The 19,775-nt window shown below is 43.6% G+C and overlaps 1 protein-coding gene across 1 annotated transcript; it reads left to right on the top strand.

Moving 5' to 3' along the window:
- Positions 1 to 837: 837 nt before the first annotated feature.
- Positions 838 to 19,379, top strand: LOC135558071 (leucine-rich repeat-containing protein 24-like). The gene is made up of 10 exons (XM_064991822.1): positions 838 to 910; positions 981 to 1,173; positions 5,016 to 5,184; positions 7,215 to 7,493; positions 8,568 to 8,736; positions 8,967 to 9,124; positions 11,664 to 11,879; positions 12,108 to 12,572; positions 18,598 to 18,828; positions 19,365 to 19,379. The coding sequence occupies exons 1-10, from the start codon at positions 838 to 840 to the stop codon at positions 19,377 to 19,379; spliced, it is 1,968 nt and encodes a 655-aa protein (XP_064847894.1).
- The last annotated feature ends 396 nt before the right edge of the window (positions 19,380 to 19,775 follow it).

The raw sequence follows: 19,775 nt of genomic DNA, 5'->3' as shown, positions 1-19,775 counted from the left end.
GGTAGACAGTGGAGGTAGACAGTAGAGGTGGACAGTGGAGGTGGACAGTGGAGGTGGACAGTGGAGGTAGACAGTGGAGGTAGCCAGTGGAGGTAGCCAGTGGAGGTAGCCAGTAGAGGTAGCCAGTAGAGGTAGCCAGTAGAGGTAGCCAGTAGAGGTAGCCAGTAGAGGTAGCCAGTAGAGGTAGACAATACAGTTATACAGTAGAGGTAGACAGTAGAGGTAGACAGTAGAGGTAGACAGTAGAGGTAGAGGTAGACAGTAGAGGTAGACAGTAGAGGTAGACAGTAGAGGTAGACAGTAGAGGTAGACAGTAGAGGTAGACAGTAGAGGTAGACAGTACAGTTAAACAGTACAGTTAGACAGTAGAGGTAGACAGTAGAGGTAGACAGTAGAGGTAGACAGTAGTGGTAAACAGTAGAGGTAAACAATACAGTTATACAGTAGAGGTAAACAGTAGAGGTAAACAGTAGAGGTAAACAATACAGTTAAACAATAGAGGTAAACAGTAGAGGTAAACAGTAGAGGTAGACAGTAGAGGTAGACAGTAGAGGTAGACAGTAGAGATAGACAGTAGAGGTAGACAGTAGAGGTAGACAGTAGAGGTAGACAGTAGAGGTAGACAGTAGAGGTAAACAGTAGAGATAAACAGTGAGAGGTGTTAGAGGTGTTTTATATTAGAGGTGTTTTATATTGACATGGTGTTAACTCTCTCTTTGATTCCCAGCTGTGACAGGGTAAACTGTGTCTGTCTATGCAGAGCAGATTATCTCTCCAGCGTTAGACCGTCAGGATTATTACATGTTCACCACAGGATTACAGATTACAGGGCGGAGAATGAACAAGTTGGCCTACATCCACCAGCCCAGTGACATCACCAGTTACACCAGGACAGCAGATAACTCTGGTGGTAGGGCACCAACACACAGCCTTCATTGACAACAGTTACATCCAGGGGAACCTGGTCCCCCAACACACAGCCTTCATTGACAACAGTTACATCCAGGGGAACCTGGTCCCCCAACACACAGCCTTCATTGACAACAGTTACATCCAGGGGAACCTGGTCACCCAACACACAGCCTTCATTGACAACAGTTACATCCAGGGGAACCTGGTCCCCCAACACACAGCCTTCATTGATTGTGTTGCAGTTACATCCAGGGGAACCTGGTCAGGCCCAACACACATCCTTCATTGACAACAGTTACATCCAGGGAACCTGGTCCCCTATTTAACTACACACAGCCTTCATTGACAACAGTTACATCCAGGGGAACCTATATGTCCCCTTAACTAACACACAGCCTTCATTGACAACAGTTACATCCAGGGGTACCTATGATGTGTTGCAGCATGTCCCCCTACACACAGCCTATGATTGACAACAGTTACATCCAGGGGAACCTGGTCACCCAACACACAGCCTTCATTGACAACAGTTACATCCAGGGGAACCTGGTCACCCAACACACAGATTACCAATAAGCACATGTGTGGCAGCAGGCCCTACTTTACTACAGGCCTATATGATTGTGTTGCAGCAGGCCCTACTTAACTACAGGCCTATATGATTATGTTGCAGCAGGCCATACTTTACTATATGATTGTGTTGCAACAGGCCATACTTTACTATATGATTGTGTTGCAACAGGCCCTACTTAACTACAGGCCTATATGATTATGTTGCAGCAGGCACAACTTAACGACAGGCCTATATGATGTGTTGCAGCAGGCCCTATTTAACTATATGATTGTGTTGCAGCAGGCCCTACTTAACTATATGATTGTGTTGCAGCAGGCCCTACTTTACTACACGCCTATATGATTGTGTTGCAGCAGGCCCTACTTTACTACCGGTCTATATGATGTGTTGCAGCAGGCCCTACTTAACTACAGGCCTATATGATTGTGTTGCAGCAGGCCCTACTTTACTACCGGTCTATATGATGTGTTGCAGCAGGCCCTACTTAACTACAGGCCTATATGATTGTGTTGCAGCAGGCCCTACCTAACTACAGGCCTATATGATTGTGTTGCAGCAGGCCCTACTTAACTACAGGCCTATATGATTGTGTTGAAGCAGGCCCTACTTAACTATATGATTGTGTTGCAGCAGGCCCTACGTTACTATATGATGTGTTGCAGCAGGCCCTACTTAACTACAGGCCTATATGATGTGTTGCAGCAGGCCCTACTTAACTACATGATGTGTTGCAGCAGGCCCTACTTTACTACAGGCCTATGTGATTGTGTTGCAGCAGGCCCTACTTAACTATATGATGTGTTGCAGCAGGCCCTACTATATGATGTAACTATATGATTGTGTTGCAGCATGCCCTACTTAACTGCAGGCCTATATTATGTGTTGCAGCAGGCCCTATTTAACTATATGATTGTGTTGAAGCAGGCCCTACTTAACTATATGATTGTGTTGCAGCAGGCTCTACTTTACCACAGGCCTATATGATTGTGTTGCAGCAGGCCCTACTTAACTACAGGCCTATATGATTGTGTTGAAGCAGGCCCTACTTAACTATATGATGTGTTGAAGCAGGCCCTACTTAACTACAGGCCTATATGATTGTGTTGCAGCAGGCCCTACTTAACTACAGGCCTATATAATATTGTGTTGCAGCAGGCCCTACTTAACTATATGATTGTGTTGCAGCAGGCCCTACTTTACTATATGATGTGTTGCAGCAGGCCCTACTTTACTACAGGCCTATATGATTGTGTTGCAGCACGCCCTACTTAACTATATGATGTATCTCAGCAGGCCCTTCTTTACTATATTATGTGTTGCAGCAGGCCCTACTTTACTATATGATGTGTTGCAGCAGGCCCTACTTTACTACAGGCCTATATTATTGTGTTGCAGCAGGCCCTACTTTACTATATGATGTGTTGCAGCAGGCCCTACTTTACTATATGATGTGTTGCAGCAGGCCCTACTTACTACAGGCCTATATGATTGTGTTGCAGCAGGCCCTACTTTACTATATGATGTGTTGCAGCAGGCCCTACTTTACTACAGGCCTATATTATTGTGTTGCAGCGGGCCCTACTTACTACAGGCCTATATGATTGTGTTGCAGCAGGCCCTACTTTACTATATGATGTGTTGCAGCAGGCCCTACTTTACTACAGGCCTATATTATTGTGTTGCAGCAGGCCCTACTTTACTACAGGCCTATATTATTGTGTTGCAGCAGGCCCTACTTTACTATATGATGTGTTGCAGCAGGCCCTACTTAACTACAGGCCTATATGATTGTGTTGCAGCAGGCCCTACTTTACTATATGATGTGTTGCAGCAGGCCCTACTTTACTACAGGCCTATATTATTGTGTTGCAGCAGGCCCTACTTACTTTGATGTATTGCAGCAGGCCCTTCTTTACTATATTATGTGTTGCTATATTATGTTGCAGCAGGCCCTACTTAACTATATGATGTGTTGCAGCAGGCCCTACTTTACTATATGATGTGTTGCAGCAGGCCCTACTTTACTACAGGCCTATATTATTGTGTTGCAGCAGGCCCTACTTTACTATATGATGTGTTGCAGCAGGCCCTACTTTACTATATTATGTGTTGCAGCAGGCCCTACTTTACTATATGATGTGTTGCAGCAGGCCCTACTTTACTACAGGCCTATATTGATTGTGTTGCAGCAGGCCCTACTTTACTATATGATGTGTTGCAGCAGGCCCTACTTTACTACAGGCCTATATGATGTGTTGCAGCAGGCCCTACTTTACTACAGGCCTATATTATTGTGTTGCAGCAGGCCCTACTTAACTATATAATGTGTTGCAGCAGGCCCTACTTTACTATATGATGTGTTGCAGCAGGCTCTACTTAACTATATGATGTGTTGCAGCAGGCCCTACTTTACTATCTGATGTGTTGGATCTGCCCCTACTTTACTATATGATGTTTTGCAGCAGGCCCTACTTTACTACAGGCCTATATTATTGTGTTGCAGCAGGCCCTACTTAACTATATGATGTGTTGCAGCAGGCCCTACTTAACTATATGATGTGTTGCAGCAGGCCCTACTTAACTATATGATGTGTTGCAGCAGGCCCTACTTAACTATATGATGTGTACAGGCCCTACTATATTGATTGTGTTGCAGCAGGCCCTACTTTAACTATATGATGTGTTGCAGCAGGCCCTACTTAACTACAGGCCTATATTATTGTGTTGCAGCAGGCCCTAACTATATGATGTGTTGCTTAACTATATGATGTGTTGCAGCAGGCCCTACTTTACTATCTGATGTGTTGGATCTGCCCCTACTTTACTATATGATGTTTTGCAGCAGGCCCTATTTTACTGCAGGCCTATATTATTGTGTTGCAGCAGGCCCTACTTAACTATATGATGTGTTGCAGCAGGCCCTACTTTACTATATTATGTGTTGCAGCATGCCCTTCTTAACTATATGATTGTGTTGCAGCAGGCCATACTTTACTAGAACTCAATCACCATTCACTCTCCTTTCTTCCTCTTCTCTTCCCCTTCCTCTTCTCTTCCCCATTCCTCTTCTCTCCTCTCTTCCTCTTCTCTTCCCCATTCCTCTTCTCTCCTCTCTTCCTCTTCTCTCCTCCTTTTCTATTCTCTCCTCTCTTTCGCGACAGCCTGCCCCGGCCAAACCCTCCCCTAACCGGCTGACGCTGGGCCAATTCTGCGCCGCCCTATGGGACTCCCCATCACGGCCGGTTGTGATATAGCCCGAGATCGAACCAGAGTCTGTAGTGACGCCTCTAGCACTGAGATGCAGTTCCTTAGACCACAGGGCCACTCGGAAGCCTATATACTGCATCACTAGAACCAAGGTTAACTATCACTGTGTAGAGCATCACTAAAAACAAGGTTAACTATCACTGTGTAGAGCATCACTAGAAACAAGGTTGGTTTGGAACACTCTGGAGGCTTTTTCTATGCTTATGTTGATCTCCCATTCTTTACTCTCCACTCCTCTCCTCTGCTCCTCCTCTCATCTCAGTGTGATGGTTCTCCTTCAGTTCCCCAGGCTGCCCCTGCTCCTCCTCCCCCTCCTCCTCCCCCTGTCCTGTGATGCCTGTCCATCAGGATGTCACTGCTACAGCCTGACTGTAGAGTGTGGATCTCTAGGACTCAGAGAGATCCCACAGAGAGTTCCTGACACAACACAGGTAAATATATTGTAATACACAGGTTTGTGTCTGTACTCACACTAACCCATAAACACTGAGGTTGCTTTTTAAAACCTCTTAAAACTTGTTGGAACCCCTCGACAACTTCCGCTGAAAAGACAGACCGTGAAATTCAAAAGTATGTTTTAGAAATATTTAACTTTCATACATTCACAAGTGCAATACACGAAATGAAAGCTTAACTTCTTGTTAATCTACCCATCGTGTCCGATTTCAAAAAGGCTTTACAGCGAAAGCACACCATTTGATTATGTTAGGTCAGAGCCTAGTCACAAAAACACATACGGCCATTTGCCAGCCAAAGAGAGTCACAAAAAGCAGAAATAGAGATAAAAGTAATCACTGACCTTTGATGATCTTCATCAGAAGACACTCATAGGACTTCATGTTACACAATACATGTACGTTTTGTTCGATAAAATCTCAGTCCAAAAATCTCAGTTTACATTGACGATTATGGTCAGTAATGTTGTGCCACGAAAACAATCGGCAAATTTTCAGAGAGCCACATCAATTTACAAAAATATTCATAATAAACTTTGAAAAAAGATACAAGTATTATGCACAGAATTAATGATATACCTCTCCTTAATGCAACCGCTGTGTCAGATTTCAAAAAAGCTTTACGGAAAAAGCAAACCATGCAATAATCTGAGTACAGCGCTCAGACACAAAAACAAGCCATGCAGATACCCGCCATGTTGTGGAGTAACAGTCAGAAATAGCATTATACATATTCACTTACCTTTCACTTATCTTCAATAATGTTCCAACCGTAGAATTCCTTTGTCTTTAGAATTGCAATGGAACGCAGCTACCTCTCACGGGAGCGCGCGTGATCAGCTCATGCCACTCTGGCAGACCCCTTACTAAAACAGTTCTCATTCGCCCCCACTTCACAGCAGAAGCCTCATACAAGGTTAAAAAGACTGTTGACATCTAATGGAAACCTTAGGAAGTGCAATATGACCCCATAGACACTGTATATTTGATAGGCAATGAGTTGAAAAACTACAAACTTCAGATTTCCCACTTCCTGGTTGGATTTTTCTCAGGTTTTCGCCTGCCATATGAGTTCTGCTATATTCACAGACATCATTCAAACAGTTTTAGAAACTACTTCAGAGTGTTTTCTATCCAATACTACTAATAATATGCATATATTAGCATCTGGGCCTGAGTAGCAGGCAGTTTATTCTGGGCACGCTTTTCATCCGAACGTGAAAATGCTGCCCCCTATCCCAAACAGGATCCGCCCCTTTTTCAATTTTCGCCTAAAATGACTTGGTAGACTGGTAGACTACAGCAGCTAAATTCTCCTCAGTGTAGACTGGTATACAGCAGCTAAATTCTCCTCAGTGTAGTAATGACTTGTAGACTACAAGCTAAATTCTCTGGTAGACTACAGCAGCTAAATTCTCCTCAGTGTAGTAATGACTTGGTAGACTGGTAGACTACAGCAGCTAAATTCTCCTCAGTGTAGTAATGACTTGTAGACTACAGCAGCTAAATTCTCCTCAGTGTAGTAATGACTTGTAGACTACAGCAGCTAAATTCTCCTCAGTGTAGTAATGACTTGTAGACTACAGCAGCTAAATTCTCCTCAGTGTAGTAATGACTTGTAGACTACAGCAGCTAAATTCTCCTCAGTGTAGTAATGACTTGTAGACTATAGCAGCTAAATTCTCCTCAGTGTAGTAATGACTTGTAGACTATAGCAGCCAAATTCTCCTCAGTGTAGTAATGACTTGTAGACTACAGCAGCTAAATTCTCCTCAGTGTAGTAATGACTTGTAGACTATAGCAGCCAAGTTCTCCTCAGTGTAGTAATGACTTGTAGACTATAGCAGCTAAATTCTCCTCAGTGTAGTAATGACTTGTACACTACAGCAGCTAAATTCTCCTCAGTGTAGTAATGACTTGTAGACTATAGCAGCTAAATTCTCCTCAGTGTAGTAATGTGACTCAGAGTGTGTATTAATGTCAGCCTGTCCCTCTGCTCCTCCCAGACTGTATTCCTGCAGGATAATGCTATTGTCCACATCCGTCGCTTGGACCTGTCAGGGCTGGACCGGCTGCTTTACCTCTATCTGCAGAACAACAGCATCTCAGCCTTGGAGCCTGGGGCTTTCCTGGCTCAGGGCCTGCTGATAGAGTTAGCCCTCAATGGGAACCTCATCCACCTGCTAACCCCCGACACCTTCACCGGCCTGGTACACCTCCGCATTCTCTACCTGGCAGCCAATCAGATCACACGGCTGCATGATCACACCTTTACTGGGCTGCAGGTCAGGCTCAAACCGTGACCCTTGACCTCTAACCCCTGAACCCTACACAAACATGACATTTAAAGGTCTGCAGATCAGTAGGAAACACTACCCTTGGCCCTGAACCCTTGGCCTTTAACCCTTGGCCCTTAAACCCTTGTCACTTAACCCTTAAACCCTTGGCCCTTAACCCTTGGCCCTTAACCCTTGGCCCTTAACCCTTGGCCCTGAACCCTTGGCACTGAACCCGTGGCCCTGAACCCTTGGCCCTTGGCCCTTAACCCTTGGCCCTTAACCCTTGGCCCTTAACCCTTGGCCCTTAACCCTTGGCCCTTAACCCTTGGCCCTTAACCCTTGGCCCTTGGCCCTTGGCCCTTGGCCCTTGGCCCTTAACCCTTGGCACTGAACCCGTGGCACTTAAACCCTTGGCCCTGAACCCTTGGCCCTTAACCCTTGGCCCTTAACCCTTGGCCCTGAACCTTTAACCCTTGGCCCTGAACCCTTGGCCCTGAACCCTTGGCCCTTGGCCCTGAACCCTTGGCCCTTAACCCTTGGCCCTGAACCCTTAACCCTTAGCCCTTGGCCCTGAACCCTTGGCCCTTAACCCTTGTTCTACATTGTCCGTGCCCCATTGTGGAAATCTAATGAATAATAATAAAAAGTTGTCATCCAAATCCGACTGTTTAAACTAGAGATATTTATATCAAACAGCTAAATGATCCTTGGTGGGACTTTCTTAAAACAATTCCATATGTTAGTTTAGAACAGGGATTAGACTGTAGAGGGTTAACCCTACAGAAACCCCCCTCCCTCCAACGGTTTAGACAGGGATTAGACTGTAGAGGGTTAACCCTACAGAACAGAGTCTACACCTGACCCCTAACCTCTAACCCCGTCCCTTCAACGGTTTAGACAGGGATTAGACTGTAGAGGGTTAACCCTACAGAACAGAGTCTACACCTGACCCCTAACCTCTAACCCCCCCACAGTCTACACCTGACCCCTAACCTCTACCACCCACAGAGTCTACACCTGACCCCTAACCTCTAACCCTCCCACAGTCTATACCTGACCCCTAACCTCTACCCCCAACAGAGTCTACAGGAGCTACACCTCCAGGAGAACAGTATAGAGGTGCTGGGTGACCAAGCTCTGGCTGGACTCTCCTCCCTGGCTCTCCTGGACCTCAGCAGGAACCAGCTCCACACCCTCGGACCAGCCTCCCTACAGCCCCTCGTCAGCCTGCAGGTCCTCAGAGTCACAGGTACAGGGAAGGGCACGTCCTAAACTCCCTCCGTAGCTAGCTTGTAAAATGTTGCCGGTGGTGACATAGCACAACTAGTCCCTGCGGGTCGCCAGGTGTGTTTGTGATCAGAGGACCACTGGTTCAATCCCAGTAAGGGGACAGTGAAGGAAGAGAAAGCAGGAACATCATTTTAAACACAACTGACTGGGACCGGAGACAGAATTACATAAATGAACCCTCCTCTACAGAGAACCCGTGGCGGTGTGACTGTGCGCTCCAGTGGCTGAGGTCGTGGATCGATGCTGAGGGTCAGAGGTTTCTGAGCTGGTCAGAGCGTCGTCTGCTGTGTGCCGAACCCCCCCGCCTGGCCTACCTCAGTCTGCTGGAGGTGGCAGCTAACAGCCTGGTCTGTACTACACACACCTGTACTACACACACCTGTACTACACACACCTGTACACACACCTGTACACACACCTGTACTATACACACACACCTGTACTATACACACACACACACACACGTACTACACTCACACACACCTGTACTACACACACACCTGTACACACACACACACCTGTACACCAGAGGAGGGCCATCCTTCTCTGTGAATTTCATAAAAATAAAAATTGTGGAACATTTTTAAAGTAATACTTTTTTAGATAAAACCATACTAAATATATTCACATCACCAAATAACTGATTGAAACACTCTGTTTTGTGATGACGTTCTACAGTAGCCTCAACAGCACTCTGTAGGGTAGCACCATGGCTTGAGGACAGCTAGCTTCCATCCTCCTCTGGCTACATTGACTTCAATACAAAACCTAGGAGGTTCATGACTCTCACCCCCTTTCAAGGTCCTAAAAAATATCATAACCACCATCGATAAGAGACATTACTGTGCAGCCGTATTCATCGACCTGGCCAAGGCTTTCAACTCGGTCAATCACCGCATTCTTATTGGCAGACTAAACATCCTTGGTTTCTCAAATGATTGCCTAGTCTGGTTCACCAACTACTTCTCTGACAGAGTTCATTGTGTCAAATCGGAGGGCCTGTTGTCCAGACCTCTTGCACCCTGTATGGGTGTGCCACAGGGTTCAATTCTCGGGCCGACTTTCTTCTCTGTATACATCAATGATGTCGCTCTTGCTGCTGGTGATTCTCTGATCCACCTCTACGCAGACGACACCATTCTGTATACATCTGGCCCTTCTTTGGACACTGTGTTAACAAACCTCCAAACTAGCTTCAATGCCATACAACTCTCCTTCCATGGCCTCCAACTGCTCTTAAATGCAAGTAAAACTAAATGCATGCTCTTCAACCGATCGCTGCCTGCACCTGCCCCCCCGTCCAGCATCACTACTCTGGACGGCTCTGACATAGAATACGTGGATAACTACAAATACCTAGGTGTCTGGTTAGACTATAAACTCTCCTTCCAGACTCACATTAAGTATCTCCAATCTAAAATTAAATTATTTCGCAACAAAGCATCCTTCACTCATGCTGCCAAACATACCCTCGTAAAACTGACCATCCTACCGATCCTCGACTTTGGCAATGTCATCTATAAAATTGCCCCCAACACTCTACTCAACACATTGGATGCAGTCTATCACAGCACCATCCGTTTTGCCACCAAAGCCCCATATATTATCCACCACTCTCGTTGGCTGGCCATCGCTTCATACTCGTCGCCAAACCCACCCATTCATCTCTCTTCTCCGCCTGTCTGTCTCCCTTTCTATCAGTCTCAATCACATTCACCTCTAGGTGGGCCAGGCCTCCTAATGAGATGTGGTATGGTGGGCCAGGCCTCCTAATGAGATGCGATAGGGTGGGCCAGGCCTCCTAATGAGATGTGGTAGGGTGGTCCAGGCCTCCTAATGAGATGTGGTAGTGTGGGCCAGGCCTCCTAATGAGATGCGATAGGGTGGGCCAGGCCTCCTAATGAGATGTGGTAGGGTGGGCCAGGCCTCCTAATGAGATACGGTAGGGTGGGCCAGGCCTCCTAATGAGATGCGATAGGGTGGGCCAGGCCTCCTAATGAGATGCAGTAGGGTGGGCCAGGCCTCCTAATGAGATGCGATAGGGTGGGCCAGGCCTCCTAATGAGATGTGGTAGGGTGGGCCAGGCCTCCTAATGAGATGCGGTAGGGTGGGCCAGGCCTCCTAATGAGATGCGATAGGGTGGGCCAGGCCTCCTAATGAGATACGGTAGGGTGGGCCAGGCCTCCTAATGAGATACGGTAGGGTGGGCCAGGTCTCCTAATGAGATACGATAGGGTGGGCCAGGTCTCCTAATGAGATGCGGTAGGGTGGGCCAGGCCTCCTAATGAGATGCGATAGGGTGGGCCAGGCCTCCTAATGAGATGCGATAGGGTGGGCCAGACAGTGTTGTCCACTGAAGTCCACAAGCGAAGGGAAAAGGTGAGAGGAGGAGAGCGAATAGATAGATGTGAGAAGGAATTATATACACCCCGAGCAAAGTGTGGCTGCTGTGAAAGTGAACCGTTTGCATGTGATCAGGGGTGTATTCATTCCGCCGATTCTGTTGAAAAGTTTCTTCAACGGAAGCAAACGGAACAAAACGGGCATAAACATACATTCATTTGTCCAATAGAAACTATTGTTTGTCAACTGTTTGGACTAATGATTACACCCTAGATCAGATAGATGCAGGTAAGACATAAGGCCGTGCTCATGAAAACAAGTCTTAAACCGCACTTACCACCACTACTGTACACACACACACACACACACGCACACGCACATGCACACGCACACGCACACTCGTACACGCATACACCTGTAGACACATACACATCTGTACAGACACGTACACGCACACCTGTACACACACACACACATCCCATAACACACACACACTTGTATACGTTCCTCCACATGTCATCCATGGTGATCTTGATCCTACAGGTGTGTATCCCTCCTGTGTTACACCTGGAGCCCAGCCATCTCACCGTGCAGCTGGGAGAGAGTCTCAGAGTGGCCTGTCAGGCCTCTGGATATCCCCGGCCCCTGGTCACCTGGAGAAAGGTCTCAATGGGCAGGGCACTGCTAGGGCCCAGAGGACTGCTGCAGGAGCTGGGAGGAGAGGGGGACATGAGGAGACAGGAGCTGGGAGGAGAGGGGGTGAAGAGGAGACAGGAGCTGGGAGGAGAGGGGGACATGAGGAGACAGGAGCTGGGAGGAGAGGGGGACATGAGGAGACAGGTGCTGGGAGGAGAGGGGGACATGAGGAGACAGGAGCTGGGAGGAGAGGGGGACATGAGGAGACAGGTGCTGGGAGGAGAGGGGGACATGAGGAGACAGGAGCTGGGAGGAGAGGGGGTGAAGAGGAGACAGGATCAGGGAGGAGAGGTGGACATGAGGAGACAGGAAAGAGGAGGAGGGGTAGCAAGGGATGTACGGGGGCCAGTTGGTGTGGCGACAGAGGAGGAAGTGGAGGGGGGAGAGAGGGAGAGCTTCGACCCAGACACGGGAAGTGGAATGCTGTACCTAAGCAACGTGACAGTGGCTCACGCCGGGCACTACGTGTGCGAGGCCTTGAACCCTGGGGGCGTGGCCCATATGACCTTTCACCTCGCCATCAACATGACATCATCAACCGCACTCTGGCCTCGGGTGCACTCCGCCTCGTCGTCCCTCTACCTGGGGGAGGTGGTCGGGGTCAGCCAAGAGCCCCTGTACGAGGTGGGCAGTATGGACTTCTCGGCTCTGGGCCCGGCCACTCAGACAGTCATCGCAGTGAGCATCTCTCTGCTGGTTCTGATTGTTCTGCTTCTACTGCTTATGATCTACAGTCGCCAGCAGCAACACAAACAGGTCTGGACATGTCTTACTACTCAATACACGCTTCAGTATGTAGTACTAACTGCATACTACTCAATACACCCTTCAGTATGTAGTACTAACTGCATACTACTCAATACACACTTCAGTATGTAGTACTAACTGCATACTACACAATACACCCTTCAGTATGTAGTACTAACTGCATACTACTCAATACACCCTTCAGTATGTAGTACTAACTGCATACTACTCAATACACCCTTCAGTATGTAGTACTAACTGCACACTACTCAATACACCCTTCACTATGTAGTACTAACTGCATACTACTCAATACACCCTTCACTATGTAGTACTAACTGCATACTACTCAATACACCCTTCAGTATGTAGTACTAACTGCATACTACTCAATACACCCTTCAGTATGTAGTACTAACTGCATACTACTCAGTACACCCTTCAGTATGTAGTACTAACTGCATACTACTCAATACACCCTTCAGTATGTAGTACTAACTGCATACTACTCAATACACGCTTCAGTATGTAGTACTAACTGCATACTACGCAGTACACCCTTCAGTATGTAGTACTAACTGCATACTACTCAATACACCCTTCAGTATGTAGTACTAACTGCATACTACTCAATACACCCTTCAGTATGTAGTACTAACTGCATACTACTCAATACACCCTTCAGTATGTAGTACTAACTGCATACTACTCAATACACCCTTCAGTATGTAGTACTAACTGCATACTACTCAATACAACCTTCAGTATGTAGTACTAACTGCATACTACTCAGTACACCCTTCAGTATGTAGTACTAACTGCATACTACTCAGTACACCCTTCAGTATGTAGTACTAACTGCATACTATTCAGTACACCCTTCAGTATGTAGTACTAACTGCATACTACTCAATACACCCTTCAGTATGTAGTACTAACTGCATAACTTCATACTAACTCATATACACCCTTCAGTATGTAGTACTAACTGCATACTACTCAATACACCTTCAGTATGTAGTACTAACTGCATACTACACAATACACCCTTCAGTATGTAGTACTAACTGCATACTACAATACACCCTTCAGTATGTAGTACTAACTGCATACTACTCAATACACCCTTCAGTATGTAGTACTAACTGCATACTACTCAATACACCCTTCAGTATGTAGTACTAACTGCATACTACTCAATACACCCTTCAATATGTAGTACTAACTGCATACTACACCTTTTTGTTGATGTGTTTTGCCATGTTTGTTATAACCTTCAGTATGTAGTACTAACTGCATACTACTCAATACACCCTTCCGTAATGTAGTACTAACTGCATATACACACCCTTCAGTATGTAGTACTAACTGCATACTACTTAATACACCCTTCAGTATGTAGTACTAACTGCATACAACTCAATACACCCTTCAGTATGTAGTACTAACTGCATACTACTCAATACAACCTTCAGTATGTAGTACTAACTACACCAATCCGTAAGTAGTACTAACTGCATACTACTCAATACACCCTTCAGTATGTAGTACTAACTGCATACTACACAATACACCCTTCAATATGTAGTACTAACTGCATACTACTCAATACACCCTTCAGTATGTAGTACTAACTGCATACAACTCAATACACCCTTCAGTATGTAGTACTAACTGCATACTGTTCAATGTACCCTTCAGTATGTAGTACTAACTGCATACTGTGTTACATTCAGTATGTAGTACTGTGTGTGCATACAACTCAATACACCCTTCAGTATGTAGTACTAACTGCATATACTCAATACACCCTTCAGTATGTAGTAGTATCTGCATACTGTCAATACACCCTTCAGTATGTAGTACTAACTGCATACTACATGTGTGTTGTGTTGAATGTGTAGTACTAACTGCATACTACACAATAATGTTCAGTATGTAGTTGTGTTGATGTGTGTTGTGTTGTTACACCCTTCAGTATGTAGTACTAATGCATACTGTGTTGACGTGTACACCCTTCAGTATGTAGTACTAACTGTGTACTACGTGTTACACCCTTCAGTATGTAGTACTAATGTGCATGTGTTGTGTACACCCTTCATTATGTAGTGTTAACTGCATACTACGTGTACACCCTTCAGTATGTAGTACTAACTGCATACTACACAATACACCTTTTTGTTGATGTGTTTTGTTGAATGTTTGTTATAGAGTGTAAAGTGTGTTACATGTGCTAGTAGTACTGTTGATCTGGTGTCTGGTTCTACTAAATGAGTTACAGGTGTGGGTCATGGGACAGTTTTAGTGTGTAAACAATTGGGAAAAAATGTAATGCATTAATGTGTGTTGTGTTAATGTGTGTTGTGTTGATGTGTCAATGTGTGTTGTGTTAATGTGTGTTGTGTTAATGTGTTGATGTGTGTTGTGTTAATGTGTGTTGTGTTAATGTCTGTTGTGTTAATGTGTGTTGTGTTAATGTGTGTTGTGTTAATGTGTGTTGTGTGTTGTGTTAATGTGTGTTGTGTTAACGTGTGTTGTGTTAATGTGTGTTGTGTTAATGTGTGTTGTGTTAATGTGTGTTGTGTGTTGTGTTAATGTGTGTTGTGTTAACGTGTGTTGTGTTAATGTGTGTTGTGTTGATGTGTGTTGTGTTGATGTGTGTTGTGTTAATGTGTGTTGTGTTAAGGTGTTAATGTATTAATGTGTGTTGTGTTGATGTGTGTTGTGTTGTGTTGATGTGTCAATGTGTGTTGTGTTAATGTGTGTTGTGTTAATGTGTGTTGTGTTGATGTGTGTTGTGTTGTGTTGATGTGTGTTGTGTTGATGTGTGTTGTGTTGATGTGTGTTGTGTTAATGTGTGTTGTGTTAATGTGTTAATGTATTAATGTGTGTTGTGTTGATGTGTGTTGTGTTGTGTTGATGTGTCAATGTGTGTTGTGTTAATGTGTGTTGTGTTAATGTGTTGATGTGTGTTGTGTTAATGTGTGTTGTGTTAATGTCTGTTGTGTTAATGTGTGTTGTGTTAATGTGTGTTGTGTTAATGTATTAATGTGTGTTGTGTTAATGTGTGTCGTGTTGATGTGTGTGTGTTGTGTTGATGTGTCAATGTGTGTTGTGTTAATGTGTGTTGTGTTAATGTGTTGATGTGTGTTGTGTTAATGTGTGTTGTGTTAATGTCTGTTGTGTTAATGTGTGTTGTGTTAATGTATTAATGTGTGTTGTGTTAATGTGTGTTGTGTTAACGTGTGTTGTGTTAATGTGTGTTGTGTTAATGTGTTAATGTATTAATGTGTGTTGTGTTGATGTGTGTTGTGTTAATGTGTGTTGTGTTGATGTGTGTTGTGTTAATGTGTTAATGTATTAATGTGTGTTGTGTTGATGTGTGTTGTGTTAATGTGTGTTGTGTTGATGTGTGTTGTGTTAATGTGTGTTGTGTTGATGTGTGTTGTGTTAATGTGTTAATGTATTAATGTGTGTTGTGTTGATATGTGTTGTGTTAATGTGTGTTGTGTTGATGTGTGTTGTGTTAATGTGTGTTGTGTTGATGTGTGTTGTGTTGATGTGTGTTGTGTTAATGTGTGTTGTGTTACTGTGTGTTGTGTTGATGTGTTGATGTGTGTTGTGTTAATGTGTGTTGTGTGTTGTGTTGATGTGTTAATGTGTGTTGTGTTAATGTGTGTTGTGTTGATGTGTTGATGTGTGTTGTGTTGATGTGTGTTGTGTTGATGTGTTAATGTGTGTTGTGTGAATGTGTGTTGTGTTAATGTGTGTTGTGTTAAGGTGTTAATGTATTAATGTGTGTTGTGTTGATGTGTGTTGTGTTGATGTGTGTTGTGTTGATGTGTTAATGTGTGTTGTGTTAATGTGTGTTGTGTTAATGTGTTGATGTGTGTTGTGTTAGTGTGTTGTGTTAATGTGTGTTGTGTTAATGTGTATTGTGTTGATGTGTGTTGTGTTGATGTGTTGATGTGTGTTGTGTTGATGTGTGTTGTGTTGATGTGTGTTGTGTTGATGTGTGTTGTGTTAAGGTGTTAATGTATTAATGTGTGTTGTGTTGATGTGTGTTGTGTTGATGTGTGTTGTGTCGATGTGTGTTGTGTTGTGTTGATGTGTGTTGTGTTAATGTGTGTTGTGTTAAGGTGTTAATGTATTAATGTGTGTTGTGTTGATGTGTGTTGTGTTGTGTTGATGTGTGTTGTGTTAAGGTGTTAATGTATTAATGTGTGTTGTGTTGATGTGTGTCGTGTTGATGTGTGTTGTGTTGATTTGTGTTGTGTTGATGTGTGGTGTGTTGTGTTGATGTGTGTTGTGTTGTGTTGATGTGTGTTGTGTTAAGGTGTTAATGTATTAATGTGTGTTGTGTTGATGTGTGTTGTGTTGATGTGTGTTGTGTTGATGTGTGTTGTGTTGATGTGTGTTGTGTTAAGGTGTGTTGTGTTAAGGTGTTAATGTATTAATGTGTGTTGTGTTGATGTGTGTTGTGTTGTGTTGATGTGTGTTGTGTTGATGTGTGTTGTGTTGTGTTGATGTGTGTTGTGTTAAGGTGTTAATGTATTAATGTGTGTTGTGTTAAGGTGTTAATGTGTGTTGTGTTGATGTGTTGATGTGTGTTGTGTTGATTTGTGTTGTGTTGATGTGTGTTGTGTTGTGTTGATGTGTGTTGTGTTGTGTTGATGTGTGTTGTGTTGTGTTGATGTGTGTTGTGTTGATGTGTGTTGTGTTGTGTTGATGTGTGTTGTGTTAAGGTGTTAATGTATTAATGTGTGTTGTGTTAAGGTGTTAATGTATTAATGTGTGTTGTGTTGATGTGTGTTGTGTTGATGTGTGTTGTGTTGATGTGTGTTGTGTTGATGTGTGTTGTGTTGATGTGTGTTGTGTTGATGTGGGTTGTGTTAATGTGTGTTGTGTTAAGGTGTTAATGTATTAATGTGTGTTGTGTTGATGTGTGTTGTGTTGTGTTGATGTGTGTTGTGTTGATTTGTGTTGATGTGTGTTGTGTTGATGTGTGTTGTGTTGATGTGTGTTGTGTTGTGTTGATGTGTGTTGTGTTGTGTTGATGTGTGTTGTGTTGATGTGTGTTAATGTGTGTTGTGTTGATGTGTGTTGTGTTGATGGTGTTAATGTATTAATGTGTGTTGTGTTGAAGGTGTTAATGTATTAATGTGTGTTGTGTTGATGTGTGTTGTGTTGATGTGTGTTGTGTTGATTTGTGTTGTGTTGATGTGTGTTGTGTTGATGTGTGTTGTGTTGATGTGTGTTCTGTTGTGTTGATGTGTGTTGTGTTGTGTTGATGTGTGTTGTGTTAAGGTGTTAATGTATTAATGTGTGTTGTGTTAAGGTGTTAATGTATTAATGTGTGTTGTGTTGATGTGTGTTGTGTCGATGTGTGTTGTGTTGTGTTGATGTGTATTGTGTTGAGTTGTGCTGATGTGTTGATGTGTGTTGTGTTGATGTGTGTTGTGTTGATGTGTGTTGTGTTGATGTGTTTGATGTGTGTTGTGTTGATGTGTGTTGTGTTGATGTGTGTTGTTACTGATGTGTGTTGTGTTGATGTGTGTTGTGTTGATGTGTTGATGTGTGTTGTGTTGATGTGTGTTGTGTTGATGTGTGTTGTGTTGATGTGTGTTGTGTTGATGTGTGTTGTTTGATGTGTGCTGTGTGATGTGTGTTGTGTTGATGTGTGTTGTTGTTTGATGTGTGTTGTGTTGATGTGTGTTGTTACTGATGTGTGTTGTGTTGATGTGTGTTGTGTTGATGTGTGTTGTGTTGATGTGTGTTGTGTTGATGTGTGTTGTGTTGATGTGTGTTGTGTTGATGTGTGTTGTGTTGATGTGTGTTGTGTTGATGTGTGTTGTGTTGATGTGTGTTGTGTTGATGTGTGTTGTTACTGATGTGTGTTGTGTTGATGTGTGTTGTGTTGATGTGTGTTGTGTTGATGTGTGTTGTGTTGATGTGTGTTGTGTTGATGTGTGTTGTGTTGATGTGTGTTGTGTTGATGTGTGTTGTGTTGATGTGTTAATATTTGTATTACCAGCCATTCTGCAGCAGTAGTAGAAGCAGCAGTAAAGAAGAGAGGATCCTGTACGTTAATAACTACTCAGATGGCCCCACCACCTTCTCTCAGCTGGAAGAGTACCGTGACGACGCTGGACACGAGAGGTACATCCTCAACTGCTCCCGTCCCGGCTCCACCCTGCCAACACATGCAGGGCTCCTAGCCAATCAGCAGGGGGCGCTGGTACTACAGGAAGGTATTCATGCCCAGGTTAGGAAGGTAATGAATCTTTTACATTATGCATCAAAAAAATCCTATAAAATACTCTAAATAGGATTGTTAAACACAGTGGAGCTAAAACTTTAAATTTGGCTTCATATTCCAACATTTTTGGTTTAAGATCAAATGTTTTATATGAGGCGACAGTACAGGATGTCACCTTTTATAAGTGGACATTTTCATACAAAACTGTTTCACCGTTTAGAGAAGAATGCACTTTACGTGTCTAGTCCCTCCATTTGAAGGAGTCATACATGTTTAAAAAATGTAGTGATAGTGTTTTACATTTAGTCAAAAGTTTAGTATTTGGTCCTATATTCCTAGAACGCAATGATTGCATCAACTTTCTGACTCTACAAACTTGGATGCATTTGCAGTTTGTTTGTTTGTGTTTTGGATTATGTTGTGCCCAATAGAAATTAATGGTAAACAATGTATTGTGTAATTTTAGAGTACATCTTATTGTAAATAAGAATATAATGATTCTGAACACTTCTACATGAATTTTGTTGTTCCCATGATTACAGGGAATCAATGAATGAATCATGAATAATGATGAGTGAGAAAGTTAGATGCACAAAGACCATGCCTCCAAAACATGATAACCTCTCACCATTACCAATAACAGGGGAGGTTAGCATGTGAATTAATATGGAACCCCATTAGCTACTCTTCCTGGGGTCCACAAAACATATAAAACATGATAACAAAAGTAACAGTAATATCTAACAATTCACAACTATACACAAGAATCTAAAGTAAAATTATGGAGTTTATATTAAATATTAGGACGAGCAATGTCAGAGTGGCATTGACTAAAATACAGTAGAATAGAATACAGGATATACATATGAGATGAGTAAATACAGTAGAATAGAATACAGTATATACATATGAGATGAGTAAATACAGTAGAATAGAATACAGTATATACATAT

This window comes from Oncorhynchus masou, chromosome 17, assembly GCF_036934945.1.
Source record: "Oncorhynchus masou masou isolate Uvic2021 chromosome 17, UVic_Omas_1.1, whole genome shotgun sequence".
NCBI lineage: Eukaryota > Metazoa > Chordata > Actinopteri > Salmoniformes > Salmonidae > Oncorhynchus > Oncorhynchus masou.
Note: the sequence above shows the minus strand (reverse complement) of the source record. Positions and strands in the feature narration are given on the sequence as shown.

What these genes read in the sequence shown, in the direction of transcription:
- LOC135558071 (XM_064991822.1), top strand. Translation starts at nt 838, where the DNA reads ATGAACAAGTTGGCCTACATCCACCAGCCCAGTGACATCACCAGTTAC. An exon ending in GAGTTCCTGACACAACACAG is followed by an intron (nt 5,185 to 7,214) that starts GTAAATATATTG and finishes TGCTCCTCCCAG; the next exon opens with ACTGTATTCCTGCAGGATAA. An exon ending in GCAGGTCCTCAGAGTCACAG is followed by an intron (nt 8,737 to 8,966) that starts GTACAGGGAAGG and finishes CCTCCTCTACAG; the next exon opens with AGAACCCGTGGCGGTGTGAC.